General features: G+C 24.1%; 1 protein-coding gene across 1 annotated transcript in view; it reads right to left on the bottom strand.

Moving 5' to 3' along the window:
* Positions 1–18632, bottom strand: part of MYPT-75D (Myosin phosphatase targeting subunit 75D) — a gene marked incomplete in the record, with an annotated part of 265876 nt that overhangs the window by 25831 nt on the left and 221413 nt on the right. The window contains 6 exon segments of the mRNA XM_075307586.1: positions 9774–10541; positions 13208–13851; positions 13929–14049; positions 16319–16394; positions 16460–16585; positions 16653–17313. Coding sequence (XP_075163701.1) covers positions 9850–10541; positions 13208–13851; positions 13929–14049; positions 16319–16394; positions 16460–16585; positions 16653–17313 — 2320 coding nt within the window.

Raw genomic sequence — 18632 nt, 5'->3', positions numbered from 1 at the left:
ATTCAGCCCACCTCAATAAGTCCTTTCTTATGAAAACATTAATTTAATATGGTTTTCAATAGGAAAACTTTAATTCTTCATGGCTGAATAAGGCTTTCCATGGGAAAACTTTAATCCGTCCTAGCTGAATATTGACGGCATTCAGTTCTCGACAGCAATACTTTCACCCGGTCTGGCTATATAAGATTTTCCCATAAAAATTTGATTTCATTCCAAATGAATAAAGTTTCCCAAAACCAAAATTTGCAATTCAGCCTAGCTGAATAAGATTTTCTATCCCGCCTAAAGAGAAAATCTTTAATTTATAGCAAAACTGTAATTCATCCTAACTGAAAACATTTAGCGATTGACTTAAATAGGTTATTAGCTATTAATTTTATAATATTCGTATATTCTTATTCATTTCATAAACGCATAATAAATCAACATAATTAGTTTCTACCATGAACAAGAAGCACACACACTCACACACACAAAGTTGAAGTTTAACGTGAACATTGCAAAAGTGCCAAAAACTTTTGCACGAAAAATGATTACGAAAGATATTCATAAGCCATTATTAATGAATTAATATTTATCAAAAGTTCTGACTAAGCATAGTGGCATGACGGAGAGAAAATTTTGTCAAAATTTTATTTCTAAAAAAAATTTTGTCAAAATTTTATTTCTATAGAAAATTTTGTCAAAACTTTATTTCTATCGAAAATTGTATCAAAATTTTATTTCTATAGAAAATTTTGTCAAAGTTTTATTTCTATAGAAAATTTTGTCAAAATTTTATTTCTATAGAAAATTGTATCAAAATTCTTTTTCTATATAAAATTTTGTCAACATTTTATTTCTATAGAAAATTTTATCAAAATTTTATTTCTATAGAAAACTTTGTCAAAATTTTATTTCCATCGAAAATTTTGTCAAAATTTAATTCTATAGAAAATTTTGTCAACATTTTATATCTACAGAAAATTGTGTCCAAGTTTTACTTCCATAGAAAATTTTGTCAAAATTTTATTTCCATACAAAATTTTGTCAAAATTTTAATTCTATAGAACATTTTGTCAAAATTTTAATTCTATAGAACATTTTGTCAAAATTTTATTTCTATAGAACATTTTTTCAAAATTTTATTTCTATAGAAAATTTTGTCAAAATTTTATTTCTATAGAAAATTTTGTCAAAATTTTATTTCTATAGAAAATTTTGTCAAAATTTTATTTTTATAGAAAATTTTGTCTAAATTTTATTTCTATATAGAAAATTTTGTCAATATTTTATTTCTATAGAAAATTTTTGTCAAAATTTTATTTCTATAGAAAGTTTTGTCCAAATTTTATTTCTATATAGAAAATTTTGTCAAAATTTTACTTCTATAGAAAATTTTGTTAAAATTTTACTTCTACAGAAAATTTTGTTAAAATTTTACTTCTATAGAAAATTTTTTTACAATTTTACCAAAATTTTATTTCTATAGAAAATCTATTTTATTTCTATAGAAAATTTTGTCAAAGTTTAATTTTTATAGAAAATTTTATCAAAATTTTATTTCTATAGAAAATTTTATCAAAATTTTATTTCTATAGAAAATTTGGCAAAATTTTATTTCCATCGAAAATTTTGTCAAAATTTAATTCTATAGAAAATTTTGTCAAAATTTTATATCTACAGAAAATTGTGTCCAAATTTTACTTCCATAGAAAATTTTGTCAAAATTTTATTTCCATAGAAAATTTTGTCAAAATTTTATTTCTATCGAAAATTTTGTCAAAATTCTATTTCTATAGAAAATTTTGTCAAAATTTTATTTCTATAGAAAATTTTGTCAAAATTTTATTTTTATAGAAAATTTTGTCAAAATTTTATTTCTATAGAAAATTTTGTCTAAATTTTATTTTTATAGAAAATTGTATCCAAATTTTATTTCTGTAGAAAATTTTGCAAAAATTTTATTTCTATAGAAAATTTTGTCAAAGTTTTATTTTTATAGAAAATTTTATCAAAATTTTATTTCTATAGAAAATTTTGTCACAGTTTTATTTTTATAGAAAATTTTATCAAAATTTTATTTCTATAGAAAATTTTATCAAAATTTTATTTATATAGAAAATTTTATCAACATTTTATTTCTATAGAAAAGTTTGTCAAAATTTTATTTCCATCGAAAATTTTGTCAAAATTTAATTCTATAGAAAATTTTGTCAAAATTTAATTCTATAGAAAATTTTGTCAAAATTTAATTCTATAGAAAATTTTGTCAACATTTTATATTTACAGAAAATTGTGTCCAAATTTTACTTCCATAGAAAATTTTGTCAAAATTTTATTTCCATAGAAAATTTTGTCAAAATTTTAATTCTATAGAACATTTTGTCAAAATTTTATTTCTAGAGAACATTTTGTCAAAATTTTATTTCTATAGAAAATTTTGTCAAAATTTTATTTCTATAGAAAATTTTGTCCAAATTTTATTTTTATAGAAAATTTTGTCAACATTTTATTTCTATATAGAAAATTTTGTCAACATTTTATTTCTATAGAAAATTTTGTCAAAATTTTATTTCTATAGAAAATTTTGTCAAAATTTTATTTCTTTAGAAAATTTTCTCAAAATTTTATTTCTATAGAAAATTTTGTCAAAAGTTTATTTCTATAGAAAATTTTGTCAAAAGTTTATTTCTATAGAAAATTTTGTCAAAATTTTACTTCTATAGAAAATTTTTTTAAAATTTTACTTCTACAGAAAATTTTACTTCTATAGAAATTTTTTTTACAATTTTATCAAAATTTTATTTCTATAGAAAATCTACCATTTTTGGTAGAATTCTACCAACTGCGGCAACCGTGCACCTCATTCAGACAATTCGAATTATTGTTGTTTTTTTTGCTGTAGGAAATCGCGTGGTTCATCTTTTTATAGAAAGTTTTTTTATTTATTTATTTTTCTTGAAGATTGGCTGACAAATTTGGGAGTTGTTCATTGAATTGGAGTTGTTCACTATTAAGCCATAGTGCATTAAATTAAAAAAAAAATCCTTTAATTAATTACCGATTTTCTTTAAAAAATAATATTTGATAATAGAGGAAATTTTCTATAGAAATAAAATTATGAGAACATTTTCTATAAAAATAAAACAGCAATTGACAAAAAACTAACATTTGCAAAACACATCGTAGACATTCGAAATAAGTCCTTGAAAACGCTGAGGGCTCTATGGCCGCTACTTTGTAGAAAATATTTTCATGATTACAGAAACAAGAATCTACGATTCAAAGGCATTATTAGACCTATTTTAACGTATGCTTGGGAGACACCGTGGTGCAATGGTTAGCATGCCCGCCTTGTATACACAAGGTCGTGGGTTCGATTCCTGCTACGACCGAACACCAAAAAGTTTTTCGGCGGTGGATTATCCCACCTCAGTTATGCTGGTGACATTTCTGAGGGTTTCAAAGCTTCTCTAAGTGGTTTCACTGCAATGTGGAACGCCCTTCGGACTCGGCTATAAAAAGGAGGTCCCTTGTCATTGAGCTTAACATGGAATCGGGCAGCACTCAGTGATAAGAGAGAAAGAAATTCACCACTGTGGTATCACAATGGACTGAATAGTCTAAGTGAGCCTGATACATCGGGCTGCCACATAACCTAACCTAAGCTAACCTAACGTATTAACATACCAGCATTGAGCACATTTTACTTCTATAGAAAATTTTATTAAAATTTTATCAAAATTTTATTTCTATAGAAAATTTTGTCAAAATTTTATTTCTATAGAAAATTTTGTCAAAATTTTATTTCTATAGAAAATTTTGTCAAAATTTTATTTCTATAGAAAATTTTCTCAAAATTTTATTTATGAACTCTCCAATTTCTTCGTAGCTAGTTTCATTGTGAAGCGATGAATTAGGATACCTCCAATGCTTTTTATTTATAATTTTTAGACATTTCTTCTGAATAATTTGCAGCTTTTTCAAGTGGGATTTAGCGGCTTTAAACCAAACCGGGCAACCAAACCCGGTTTGGTTTAAAGAGTTCATAAATAAAATTTTGAGAAAATTTTCTATAGAAATAAAATTTTGACAAAATTTTCTATAGAAATAAAATTTTGACAAAATTTTCTATAGAAATAAAATTTTGACAAAATTTTCTATAGAAATAAAATTTTGACAAAATTTTCTATAGAAATAAAATTTTGATAAAATTTTAATAAAATTTTCTATAGAAGTAAAATGTGCTCAATGCTGGTATGTACCACCAATCTAGTATGGACCATTAAACTTTGAATAAATATCAACCAAATATACATAGAAAAATTATTATTAATGAGAGCCCATTAAAGAGTACTCTAAAGAACTTCATTAGCTGTTATCCTCAGATATTTTTGCCTTAGCCTTAAGGTAAAATACGTTAATTCGTTAATAATAAATGTCTGACATGCATTTCTCAGTATAACAAGAGGATATTTATATAAGCGTGTTGCTACTTTGTTCTCCCCCACAATGTTGTAATTTTATTAAATACAAGGTAATTTGTAGCATACATTTAGGCCTAAAACAAGATTATTGGATAATAACAACGTACAATACATTTAAAGAGAGCATTAACAATTGAAATGATGCAGTAGCACAAAGTATATTGAAAAATTTTTATAAACAAAAAAAAAATAAAGCAAAAGTTTTTCAATACTCCCAAAACCCTGAAGGTATGTTACGAAAAGGTGAAAAATGTGTGTTTTCTTCCTCAATTCTTGTCCAACAAACTTGTTTACTTGAAATTTTTTAACAACAGAAGATTGAAAAAAATTCTATTTAACTTAGTTTTTACACTATCATATTCTGGGGAAAGAGAGGAAGGGGGCGACAGAGAGTGCATAAACGGGTCTAAGATGAATGTCCACTAATTGACAAAGTTTGTAACAGAAGTTGAACAATATGGAAGTTTTTATGGTTGGCATTGTTGATGTTTACTTTATTCAGATTGGTAACATGTGGAAAAATATTAATAAGGAAATTCCATGAAATCGATATGGATTACAGCCTGAAAATATGCTATGATTTTTATGTGTATTTTTTGTTCTTATCGCATCCCTACGGGAAATTAGTGAAAATTGCCACTGACGGACCTATCACTGGAGCACAGTTACCAGTGCTCCAGTTAGTTGCAATTTACAAATAGTCGTCATTTATTTATTTTTTAAATATTAGTATTTTTTTTGCGTACTCGCTTGATATTAAAAAATCTTAGATCCATTAAGATTTTAATATCAAGCATTTTTACATTTAGTGAAATAAAATTATCACAATAACCTATTGATCGACATATTTCAAAAGTTTTATTTTCATTTCGGGTTCAATTGGGATGCCTAAATTGAAACGGATTTCTAAGAGTTTGTCCAAGACTGGTTCCTGAGGACCTGTCTATAGGGTGCTCCTGCTAAATTGTCCCAGGACATATCCATTGGGATGAGTCCAAGACGCGCCCTAAAATGTAAATTTACCCCGTCAATGACAAACCCATGTTAAAGTGACCAGTCTCTTCCATACGTTTTGACCAGAACTGGGACTGGTCCATACATACACCAGGGACTAGTCCTGTACCGGTTCTGTGGTTGATCCATTTCCCGTAGGGATATACTCTATTTATAGTTTGGCAAAAGGCAATTACATTTGACAAGAGGAATTGGGGGAATTTTAGTGAATACGTCGAGAATAGCGATTGACTTTCTGTAGTTTTAGAAAATTTTAAAAAGGAGACTTCACTTTTTTCAGCCGGAAAATATGCTATGATTTTTATATCAAAACAGTAAATTTTCTTCCACGTTTCTCATATGGAAATTGATATAATCGAATTTTTCAGGATACAAACAGGTTACAAGAATTCAAATGAGAAAAAAACACAAAAAACGGATATGAGAAACTAAAGGAAAATGATCAACATTAAAAATTTTGTGAGGTTATAGTGATGATGATAATGCGAATGACAGAATTTTTTATGATAAAAATGAAAGATCGAAAAAACAAAAAAAAAAACAAGCGAGTAAATATAGTCATACAGAAAATTTTGTCAAAATTTTCTTTCTATCGAAAATTTTGTCAAATTTTTTTCTATAGAAAATTTTGTCAAAATTTTATTTCTACAAAAAACTTTCTCGAAAATTTATTTCTATAGAAAATGTTGTCAAAACTTTATTTCTGCAAAAACTTTTCTCGAAAATTTATTTCTATAGAAACTGTTGTCAAAATTTTATTTCTATAGAAAATTTTTTCAAAATTTTATTTCTATAGAAAATTTTATCAAAATTTTATTTCTATAGAAAATTTTGTCAAAATTTTATTTCTATAGAATTTTGCCAAAATTTTAATTCTATAGAAAATTTTGTGAAAATTTTATTTATATAGAAAATTTTGTAAATTTTTTTTTTCTATAGAAAATTTTCTCGAAAATTTATTTCTAAAGAAAATTTTGTAGAAAATTTTATCAAAATTTTATTCCTATAGAAAATTTTGTGTTATTATTATTTCTATAGAATATTTTCTCATATTATTATTTCTATAGAAAATTTTCTGAATTTATTATTTTTATAGAAAATTTTGTAAAAATTTTATTTCGTTAGAAAATGTTAAAATTTTATTTCTATAGAAAATTTTGTCAAAATTTATTTCTGCAAAAAATTTTCTCGAAAATTGATTTCTATAGAAAATGTTGTCAAAATTTTATTTCTATAGAAAATTTTTTCAAAATTTTATTTCTATAGAAAATTTTGTCAACATTTTATTTCTATAGAAAATTTTGTCAAAATTTTATTTCTATAGAATTTTGCCAAAATTTTATTTCTATAGAAAATTTTGTGAAAATTTTATTTATATAGAAAATTTTCTCGAAAATTTATTTCTAAACAAAATTTTGAAGAAAATTTTATCAAAATTTTATTTCTATAGAAAATTTTGTGTAATTATTATTTCTATAGAATATTTTCTCAAATTATTATTTCTATAGAAAATTTTCTGAATTTATTATTTTTATAGAAAATTTTGTAAAAATTTTATTTCGTTAGAAAATGTTAAAATTTTATTTCTATAGAAAATTTTGTCAAAATTTATTTCTGCAAAAAATTTTCTCGAAAATTTATTTCTATAGAAAATGTTGTCAAAATTTTATTTCTATAGAAATTTTTCAAAATTTTATTTCTATAGAAAATTTTGTCAACATTTTATTTCTATAGAAAATTTTGGCAAAATTTTATTTCTATAGAACATTTTGTGTAATTATTATTTCTATAGAATATTTTCTCAAATTATTATTTCTATAGAAAATTTTCTGAATTTATTATTTTTATAGAAAAATTTGTAAAAATTTTATTTCGTTAGAAAATGTTAAAATTTTATTTCTATAGAAAATTTTGTCAAAATTTATTTCTGCAAAAAATTTTCTCGAAAATTTATTTCTATTGAAAATGTTGTCAAAATTTTATTTCTATAGAAATTTTTCAAAATTTTATTTCTATAGAAAATTTTGTCAACATTTTATTTCTATAGAAAATTTTGTCAAAATTTTATTTCTATAGAATTTTGCCAAAATTTTATTTCCATAGAAAATTTTATTTATATAGAACATTTTGTAAAAATTTTATTTCTATAGAAAATTTTCTCGAAAATTTATTTCTAAAGAAAATTTTGTAGAAAATTTTATCAAAATTTTATTTCTATAGAAAATTTTGTGTAATTATTATTTCTATAGAATATTTTCTCAAATTATTATTTCTATAGAAAATTTTGTAAAAATTTTATTTCGTTAGAAAATGTTAACATTTTATTTCTATAGAAAATTTTGTCAAAATTTTATTGCTATAGAAATTTTTTCTCGAAAATTTATTTCTATAGAAAATTTTCTCAAAATTTTATTTCTATAGAAAATATTGTCAACATTTTATTTCTATAGAAAATTTTGTCAACATTTTATTTCTATAGAAAATTTTGTCAACATTTTATTTCTATAGAAAATTTTGTCAACATTTTATTTCTATAGAAAATTTTCTGAAATTATTATTTCTATTGAAAATTTTCTGAAATTATTATTTATATACCTCGTACAACCAAAAATTAACGTCTAACTGTTTTTTCTTTGAATTTTGGGAAAGGGTACGGAGGCGATCCTTTTTGGTCTAAAATAAAATAAAAATTCATTGTCGCTATACTGGACCAAATACAATTTTATTTCTATGGATTTTTTTTTTTTGAAAATTTTATTTCTACAGAATAATTTTCTATAGAAAATTTTCCCAAAATTTTATTTCTATAGAAATTTTTTGACAAAATTTTATTTCTATAGAAATTTTTGAAATTTTGTAAAAATTTTCTGTTTATAGAAAATTTTCTCGAAATTTTATTTCTATGGAATATGTTTTTTTTCAAAATTTTATTTCTATGGATTTTTTTTTGCAAAATTTTATTTCTATACAAAATTTTGTCAAAATTTTATTTCTACAGAGAATTTTCCCAAACTTTTATTTCTATAGAAAATTTTGTCAAAGTCCATGGAAAAGTTTTTAGAGGATTTTTATATCAAAAAAAAAAAATTTTTTTTCTACGATTATTACATGTACAATCAACATTTAGCGTCTAAATGTTTTTTTCTTTGAAATTGGGAAAATAGTCCTCTTCTGGCGGTCCTTTTTGGGCTATACTGAAAAGGCAAGAGGGCTTGGAGGATGTTTTTTGGTGAATATGTCGAGAATCACGGATTAATAGAAATAGAGTTTTGAGGACATTTTTTTATAGAAATAAAATTTTGAGAAAATTTTTTATAAAAATAATATTTTAAAAAATATTTCTATAGACATAACATTTTGAGAAAATTTTCTATAGAAATAAAATTTTGACACCATTTGCTAATGAAATAAAATTTTGAGAACATTTTCTATAAAAATAAAATTTTGAGAATATTTTCTATAAAAATAAAATTTTGAGAACATTTTCTATAAAAATAAAATTTTGAGAAAATTTTCTATAGAAATAAAATTTTGAAAACATTTTCTATAAAAATAAAATTTTTACAAAATTTTCTATAGAAATAAAATTTTGACAATTTTATATAGAAATGAAATTTTTATACAATTTTCAATAGAAATAAAATTTTGACAAAATTTTCTATAGAAATAGAATTTTCGTTTTGTTTTGTTATTGTTGGTTTTTTTTGACAAAAATTTCTGTAGAAAAATTTTGAAAAAAATTCATTTCTATGGAAACTACTTTTTTTAATTTTATTTCTATAGAATTTTTTTTTAAATTTAATTCTATAGAAAATTTTGTCAAAATTTTATTTCTATAGAAAATTTTGTCAACATTTTATTTCTATAGAAAATTTTTCTCAAAAATTCATTTCTGTAGAAAATTTTGTCAAAATTTTATTTCTATAGAAAATTTTCTCAAAATTCTATTTCTATAGAAAATTTTGTCAAAATTTTATTTTGACAATTAATAATTTTGTCAAAATTTAAATTTTTATAAGTTGATTTGAACAACAGCCCGAAAATATGCTATTTTTGTCAAAATTTTATATCTATCCAAAATTTTTTCAATATTTTATTTCTATAGAAAATGTTGTTAAAATTTTATTTCTATCGAAAATTTTGTCAAAATTTTATTTTGACAATTAATAATTTTGTCAAAATTTAAATTTTTTATAAGTTGATTTGAACAACAGCCTGAAAATATGCTATTATTTTTATATCAATTTTTATTCTTTTTGTTTTATTATTTTGTAAAAGAAAACATCTTACCTTACAGTTTGCGCCAAATTGGTCCAGGGGAGTAGGGCTCTGCTCTGCTCCTCTATTCCATTCTATAAAATTACATTTACATCACAGTACAACATTTCTTGGAACTGGTACTGTCACTGACTACATCACCAGTAATGCCACTAAATTTATTTACACCACCAGAGCTGGTACCACTTGATGCTACCACCGATGCATTGTGAGCTCCACCTCCTCCTGCAATACTATCATTTGGCAATGATGAATCGTGCATTGTTAGACCATTGTAATCAATTAAAGATGCGGGATGCTGTAGACCACCATTGTTGGCTAGAAGTTGTTGGTTATTCACCTGATGATCCAAATTGTTATTATTTAAATTATTATTGTTGTTGTTAGAGGAGGAGGCGGAAGTGGCTGGCTGATGATGATGATGACTGTGGCTGGTAGTATTGGCAGCTCCTAAAACAGAACCATTTTCGCAATTATTAAAAATACTAGAGCGGGAAAGAGAACGTTGCTTTTTCAAATTGGCTAATGTTGTGGCATTTGCCAAATATTGGGGATTTAAGGATGTGGATGGAGAGGACGGCGAGGAGGACGAAGCAGCAGCAGATGGATCCATTAAATGTTGTAACTGTGGGTGTTGCTGTTGTTGTTGTTGATTATGAAGGCCATGACCATGTAGCTGCATATGCAGATGCTGTTGTTGATTATGATTTTGATGATGATGCAATTGCGGTTGGGGTTGTTGCTGCTGCTGATGCTGCAGATGATGTTTTGAGGATGTATCTACTCTCAGTTCCCATAGTATAACCACACACATATAGTATGGATAGTATGTACAACAGCAGCAACATTAGTAAGAGCAAAGGATGACCACGGGTAGATGTTGCCGTTATTGCGTTTTTGCAAATTCGAGGATAATGAATGGATAATGACGATGGTCGATGGTGGATATGATGGTGTGGTTGTCATTAATGTTGAAATAATGAATTTTTGCCCATGCCATGCCATGCCACGAACACACACATATTACAAAACAATGCAAGCCAGGAAGAGGACAGGATACAAACAGGTTACAAGAATTCAAATAAGAAAAAAAAACACAAACAAAAGGAAATGAGAAATTAAAGGAAAATGATCAACATTAAAAATTTTGTGAGGTTATAGTGATGATGATAATGCGAATGACAGAATTTTTTTATGATAAAAAAGAAAGATCGAAAAAACAAAAGACAAGCGAGTAAATATAGTCACATAGAAAATTTTGTCAAAATTTTCTTTCTATAGAAAATTTTGTCAAATTTTTTCCTATAGAAAATTTTGCCAAAATTTTATTTCTACAAAAAACTTTCTCGAAAATTTATTTCTATAGAAGATTTTGTCAAAATTTTATTTCTACAAAAAATTTTCTCGAAGATTTATTTCTATAGAAAATGTTGTAAAGGTTTTATTTCTACAAAAAATTTTCTCGAAAATTTATTTCTATAGAAAATTTTGTCAAAATTTTATTTCTATAGAAAATTTTGTCAAAATTTTATTTCTATAGAATTTTGCCAACATTTTATTTCTATAGAAAATTTTGTGAAAATTTCATTTATATTGCAAATTTTGTCAAAATTTTATTTCTATAGAAAATTTTCTCGAAAATTTATTTCTAAAGAAAATTTTGTGAAAATTTTATTTCTGTAGAAAATTTTGTCAAAATTTTATTTCTATAGAAAATTTTGTGAAATTATTATTTCTATAGAATATTTTCTGAAATTATTATTTCTATAGAAAATTTTCTGAAATTTTATTTCTTTAGAAAATGTTAAAATTTGATTTCTATAGAAAATTTTGTCAAAATTTTATTTTTATAGAAAATTTTGTCAACATTTTATTTCTATAGAAAGTTTTGTCAACATTTTATCTTTATAGAAAATTTATTTATATTGAAAATTTTCTCGAAAATTTATTTCTATAGAAAATTTTGTCAACATTTTATTTCTATAGAAAATTTTGTCAACATTTTATTTCTTTAGAAAATTTTTCTCGAAAATTTATTTCTATAGAAAATTTTTTCAACAATTTATTTCTATAGAAAATTTTGTCAAAATTTTATTTCTATAGAAAATTTTGTGAAATTATTATTTCTATAGAATATTTTCTGAAATTATTATTTCTATAGAAAATTTTCTGAAATAATTATTTCTATAGAAAATTCTATAAAAATTTTATTTCGTTAGAAAATGTTAAAATTTTATTTCTATAGAAAATTTTGCCAAAATTTTATTTCTATAGAAAATTTTGCCAAAATTTTATTTCTATAGAAACTTTCGTCAAAATTTTATTTCTATAGAAAATTTATTTGAAAGTTTTGTCAAAGTTTTATTTCTATAAAAATTTTGTCAAAAGTTTATATCTATAGAAAAATTTGTCAAAATATTATTTCTATAGAAAATTTTCTCAAAATTTTATTTCTATAGAAAATTTTGTCATAATTTTGTTACTATCGAAAATTATGTTAAAATGTTATTTCTATACAAAATTTTATTTTTATAGAAAATTTGTAGTCTAAATTTTATAGAAATAAAATTTTGACAAATTTTTCTATAGAAATAAAATTTTCACAAAATTTTCTATCGAAATAAGATTTTGAGAAAATTTTCTATAGAAATAAAATTTTGACAAAATTTTCCATAGAAATAAAATTTTGACAAAATTTTCTATAAAAATAAAATGTTGACAAAATTTTCTATGGAAATAAAATAAAAAAAAAACAAATTCTATATGTTAAAATTTTATTTCTATAGAAAATTTTGCCAAAATTTTTTTTCTATAGAAACTTTCGTCAAAATTTTATTTCTATAGAAAATTTTGTCAAAATTTTATTTCTATAGAAAATTTATTTGAAAGTTTTGTCAAAAGTTTTATTTCTATAAAAATTTTGTCAAAAGTTTATTTCTATAGAAAATTTTGTCAAAATATTATTTCTATAGAAAATTTTATTTCTATAGAAAATTTTGTCATAATTTTGTTACTATCGAAAATTATGGTAAAATGTTATTTCTATACAAAATTTTATTTTCATAGAAAATTTGTAGTCTAAATTTTATGGAAATAAAATTTTGACAAATTTTTCTATAGAAATAAAATTTTCACAAAATTTTCTATCGAAATAAGATTTTGAGAAAATTTTCTATAGAAATAATTTTGACAAAATTTTCCATAGAAATAAAATTTTGATAAAACTTTCTATAGAAATAAAATTTTGACAAAATTTTCTATGGAAATAAAATAAAAAAAACAAATTCTATAGAAATTGGGGTCTAAAATCAATATTTCTGGTAGGCACATTTCAATGTTATTATACCCTGATCACTATGTGGTTTAGGGTATAGAAATAAACAAAACCATAGGCTCTTGACTTTTTCAACTGTTTATCTCTTTATAAAGCGTTTCCCGGCACTTACCCACTAAAACTGTAACTTGAACATTTATTTTGCCATTAGCCGCCTCTTTACTGGATTGTATTTGTACAGCTTCCGTTTGACCTGTTGTTCTCGTTGTTGCTGCTATCACAGCTGCGGATGTTGCTGTGGTCGTTGTATTGCCACCCCCACCACCTGTGGAATGTTTTTCACCATTGGTTTTAAATGCTTGCATTTGTAATTCATCATTTTCACGACCCTCTGGTGGTCGTCGTGGCTGATAGGAATGTTGCGAATGTTGATATTGCGTTGCCATGGTGGTGGTGGAGGTGGAGGAGGATGATGGTGTTGCTGTCGTTGAATCGACCATATCTGCTGGAAGACTAGGATCATAGGAATTTCTATGGTTATTATTCATTTTTAAGGTATTATTGTTAGTAATGCTGCTGCCACTGCCACTGTGATTATGATGTGAATGCGTTGAGGTGACCGATGATCTGGCCAACCATTCAGCTGTCGAGTCTAGACCATGTTCGTTTGGTCCATTGGGATCTAGAGTTGTGCTATCGGGTGTGGGCACGGCAAAGACATCTTGGGCCTGTAAACGTAGACGAGTTTCTTCGGCTGCATCTTTTTTGGTTGTTAGCGTTTTGTCGCGTAAGGATGTGCGTCGTACCGATTGTGCTCTATGAGAGAGAGAGTGAGAGAGAGAGAGTTTAATTGATTTATGGTCTCCTTTTGGCTAAATATTCCTTCCACTTACCTTGTATTATTACTTTGAGATCTTCTTACTCGCCTCCGTTGGGCCTCTGCCAAACGTTTACTTTCCTGTTCCGTTTTCAATTGCTCTATGCGTTCCCGTATTTCCGGATCCTCACAAATGTCTGGTGATAGAAAAAAAAACAAATTATTTTAGCCACAAAATATTTTTCAAAATTCTATAGAATTTTTTGTCAAAATTTTATTTTTATAGAAAACATTTGCAAAATTTTATTTCTATAGAAATTTTTATTACAATTTTATTTATATAGAAAATTTTGTCAAAATTTTATTTCTATAGAAAATGTTTGCAAAATTTTATTTCAATAGAAAATTTTTGCAAAATTTTATTTCTATGGAAAAATTTTGCAAAATTTAATTTCTATAGAAGGTTTTTGCAAAATTGTATTTCTATAGCAAATTTTGTCAAAATGTTGGAATTTTTTTCTATCGAATTTTTTTATTTCTTTCAAAATTTCAATTTTTTTCAAAATTTTATTTTTATAGATTTTTTGTCTACAATTTATTTCTATAGAAAATTTTGTCAAAATTTTATTTCCATAGAAAATATTCTCAAAATGTTATTACTATAGAACATTTTGTCAAAATTTTATTACTATAGAAAATTTTTTGCAAAATGTTATTTCTATAGAAAATTTTAACAAAATTTTATTTCTATAGAGAATTTGCTCAACATTTTATTTCTATAGAAACTTTTATAAAAATTTTATTTCTATAGAAAATTTTGTCCAAATTTAATTTCTATAGAAAACTTTGTCAAAATTTTATTTCTATAGAAGTTTTTGTCAAAATTTTATTTCTATAGAAACATTTGTCAAAATTTTTAATTTTAAAGAAAATTTTGTCAAAATTTTATATCTATAGAAAATTTTTGCAAAATTTTTATTTTTAAAGAAAATTTTGTCAAAATTTTATTTCTATAGCAAATTTTTGCAAAATTTTTATTTTTAAAGAAAATTTTGTCAAAATTTTATTTCTATAGCAAATTTTTGCAAAATTTTTATTTTTAAAGAAAATTTTGTCAAAATTTTATTTCTATAGCAAATCTTTGCAAAATTTTATTTTATAGCAAATTTTGTCAAAATTTTATTTCTATAGATTTTTTTTTTCAAAATTTTGTCAGAATTTTATTTCTATACGAAATTTTTTCAAAATTGTATTTCTATAGAAAATTTTGTTCAAATTTTATTATTTTTGGAAAATTTTGTCAAATTTCTATTTTTTTCAGAAAATTTTAACAAAATTTTGCTTCTATATAAAATTGCAATAAAATGTTATTTCTATAGATTTTTTTCAAAGTTCAAAGTATTTCTATAGAAAAATTTCTAAAAATTTTATTTCTATAGAAAATTTTTGCAAAATTTTATTTCTATAGAAAATTTTTGAAAAATTTTATTTCTATGGAAAAATTTTGCAAAATTTAATTTCTATAGAAGGTTTTTGCAAAATTGTATTTCTATAGAAAATTTTGTCAAAATTTTGGAATTTTTTCTATCGAATTTTTTATTTCTTTCAAAATTTCTATTTTTTTCAAATTTTTTTTTTATAGATTTTGTGTCTACAATTTATTTCTATAGAAAATTTTGTCAAAATTGTATTTCCATAGAAAATGTTCTCAAAATGTTATTACTATAGAACATTTTGTCAAAATTTTATTACTATAGAAAATTTTTGCAAAATGTTATTTCTATGGAGTATTTCCTCAACATTTTATTTCTATAGAAACTTTTAGCAAAATTTTATTTCTATAGAAAATTTTGTCAAAATTTTATATTTGATGTAGGAAATTTTGTCCAAATTTAATTTCTATAGAAAACTTTGTCAAAATTTTATTTCTATAGAAGTTTTTATCAAAATTTTATTTATATAGAAACATTTGTCAAAATTTTTAATTTTAAAGAAAATTTTGTCAAAATTTTATTGCTATAGCAAATTTTTGCAAAATTTTTATTTTTAAAGAAAATTTTGTCAAAATTTTATTTCTATAGCAAATTTTGGCAAAATTGTATTTCAATAGTTTTTTTTTCGAAATTTTATTTCTATAGATTTTTTTTCAAAATTTTGTCAGAATTTTATTTCTATACGAAATTTTTTCAAAATTGTATTTCTATAGAAAATGTTGTCAAAAATGTCTCAAAATTGTATTTCTATAGAAAATTTTGTTCAAATTTTATTATTTTTGGAAAATTTTGTCAAATTTCTATTTTTTTCCAGAAAATTTTAACAAAATTTTGTTTCTATATAAAATTGGAATAAAATTTTACTTCTATAGATTTTTTCAAAGTTCAAAGTATTTCTATAGAAAAGTTTTGCAAAATTTTATTTCTATAGGAAATTTTGTCAAAAATTTTACATTCCCATGTGTCACCTTACCTGATGGAGTTTCATCATCCTTATTTTTGATATTTAAATCGGCACCATATTGGGCTAACATTTCCAAGACTTCCAGCTGAAAGAGTATACCAAAATGGTCTTTATTAGAATTCCAAGAAAATTATATGATAGGGAACTTACATGACCCCAACATGCTGCCGCATGTACTGGAGACCACATATCTTTATCTAAGGCATCCACATTTACATGTTGTTCCAAAAGGAATTCCACCACTTTCATATAGCCATTGGCTGACGCTATATGAAGCTGCAAAAAAAAAAGAAGGGTTGGGGCAAATTAGAGTCAGAATAATTTCAAGATCATTTTATCCTACCGGTGTTGCACCATGCTCATCGGGTTGCTCCAGATCACCAAAACTTTTCGATACCTCCATTAGATCCCTCAGCATTTGTCTTTCGGTCGCCGATCGCGTTTCATCGATCAGCTCTTGGGTAACGCCTCGTTTTGACATCTCAGCCTCTATATAGTCCAACGTATTCTCATCATCACACAAATCATAGGGCATATTGCCATCGGTATTTACGGCCAATAGATTAGCACCATGATCAATTAGGATACGCACCAAATCCAGGTGCCCACATGTGGCCGCCGCATGCAATGGCGTCCATTTATCACTATCTTGGGCATCGACATTAGCACCATATTCCAAAAGTAATCTCAACATCTCGACATTATTGTCAATACAACATTGATGTAATGCCGTTAGACCATCTTCATTGGCTGCATCCGGTGTGATGCCATGCTGTAGCAATTCGGCCACTTCCTGCATATCGTTGCGTGAGGCGGCCTCCAACAAGACCACACTGTTCTCGAACGATATATGGCCCTTACCCGAAGCAGCACTATGGCCATTGCGAAAGTGATGCGTTGTACTCAAGCCATTGAGGGCGGACAGATTGACACCTTTGGCTCTTTGCAATTTCAGCCATTCTTTTTCTTTTTGCCTGGCCACCTTTAATTGCTGAGCTCGTCGCCTGTCCCAAAAAAATAAACAAAAAAGGACGTCAGCACATTAAATGACACTCATAAAAATGCAAATTGTGTAAAATTTCCCAAAGAATTTTTTCGTAAGCTTCCCAGGAACTGAAAATGACATGGCACAAAGATCTGGTATGCCCATGATGGGTGAGCAAAATAAAAAACTTGCTCCACACCAGAACTTTGTAATTACAATGTAAAGGATTATGGTCATTGTAAGAAATTGTGGCATTAACTGAGCTTGTGGGAGATTTCTTTTAGGAAGAACTTAAAGAACTACCATAGCATGAAACCCTACACACAAGATTTTCTAAAGAAACAAAATTTTGCAAAAATTTCCCATACAAATAAAATTTTGACAAAATTTTCTATAGAAATAAAATATTGACAAAATTTTCTATAAAAATAAATTTTTAGCAAAATTTTATATAGAAATAAAATTTTGACAAAATTTTCTATAGAAATAAAAATTTGACAAAATTTTCTATAGAAATAAAATTTTGACAAAATTTTCTATAGAAATACAATTTTAAGAAAATTTTCTATAGAAATAAAATTTTGAGAAAATTTTCTATAGAACTGAAATTTTGACAAAATATTCTATAGAAATACAATTTTAACAAAATTTTCTATAGAAATAAAATTTTGACAAAATTTTCTATAGAAATCAAATTTTAAATTTTGACAAAATATTCTATAGAAATACAATTTTGACAAAATTTTCTATAGAAATAACAGTTTAAGACAATTTTTATAGAAACAAAATGGAAATAAAATTTTGCGTAAATATTTCTATAGAAATAAATTTTTGACAAAATTTTCTATAGAAATAAAATTTTGACAAAATTCTCAATAGAAATAAGACTTTGAGAAATTTTTTTATAGAAATAAAATTTTGAGAAATTTTTTTATAGAAATAAAATTTTGACAAAATTTTCTATAGAAATAAAATTTTAAGAAAATTATCTATAGAAATAAAATTTTAAGAAAATTTCTATAGAAATAAAATTGTGACAAAATTTTGTATAGAATTATAATTTTGAGAAAATTTTCTGTAGAAATAAAATTTTAAGAAAATTTTCTATAGAAATAAAATTTTAAGAAAATGTTCTATAGAAATACAATTTTAAGAAAATTTTCTACAGAATTAAAATTTTCTATAGAAATAAAATTGTGAGGAAATTTTCTAAAGAAATAAAATGTTGAAAAAAATTTCTATAGAAATAAAATTTTGTCAAAATTTTCTATAGAAATAACATTTTGAGAAAATTTTCTATAGAAATAACAGTTTAAGACAATTTTTATAGAAACAAAA

The sequence above is a fragment of the Haematobia irritans genome, chromosome 4 (genome assembly GCF_050003625.1).
Source record: "Haematobia irritans isolate KBUSLIRL chromosome 4, ASM5000362v1, whole genome shotgun sequence".
NCBI lineage: Eukaryota > Metazoa > Arthropoda > Insecta > Diptera > Muscidae > Haematobia > Haematobia irritans.
The sequence above is the reverse complement of the archived record's forward strand: the minus strand, read 5'-3'. Positions and strand labels throughout refer to the sequence as shown.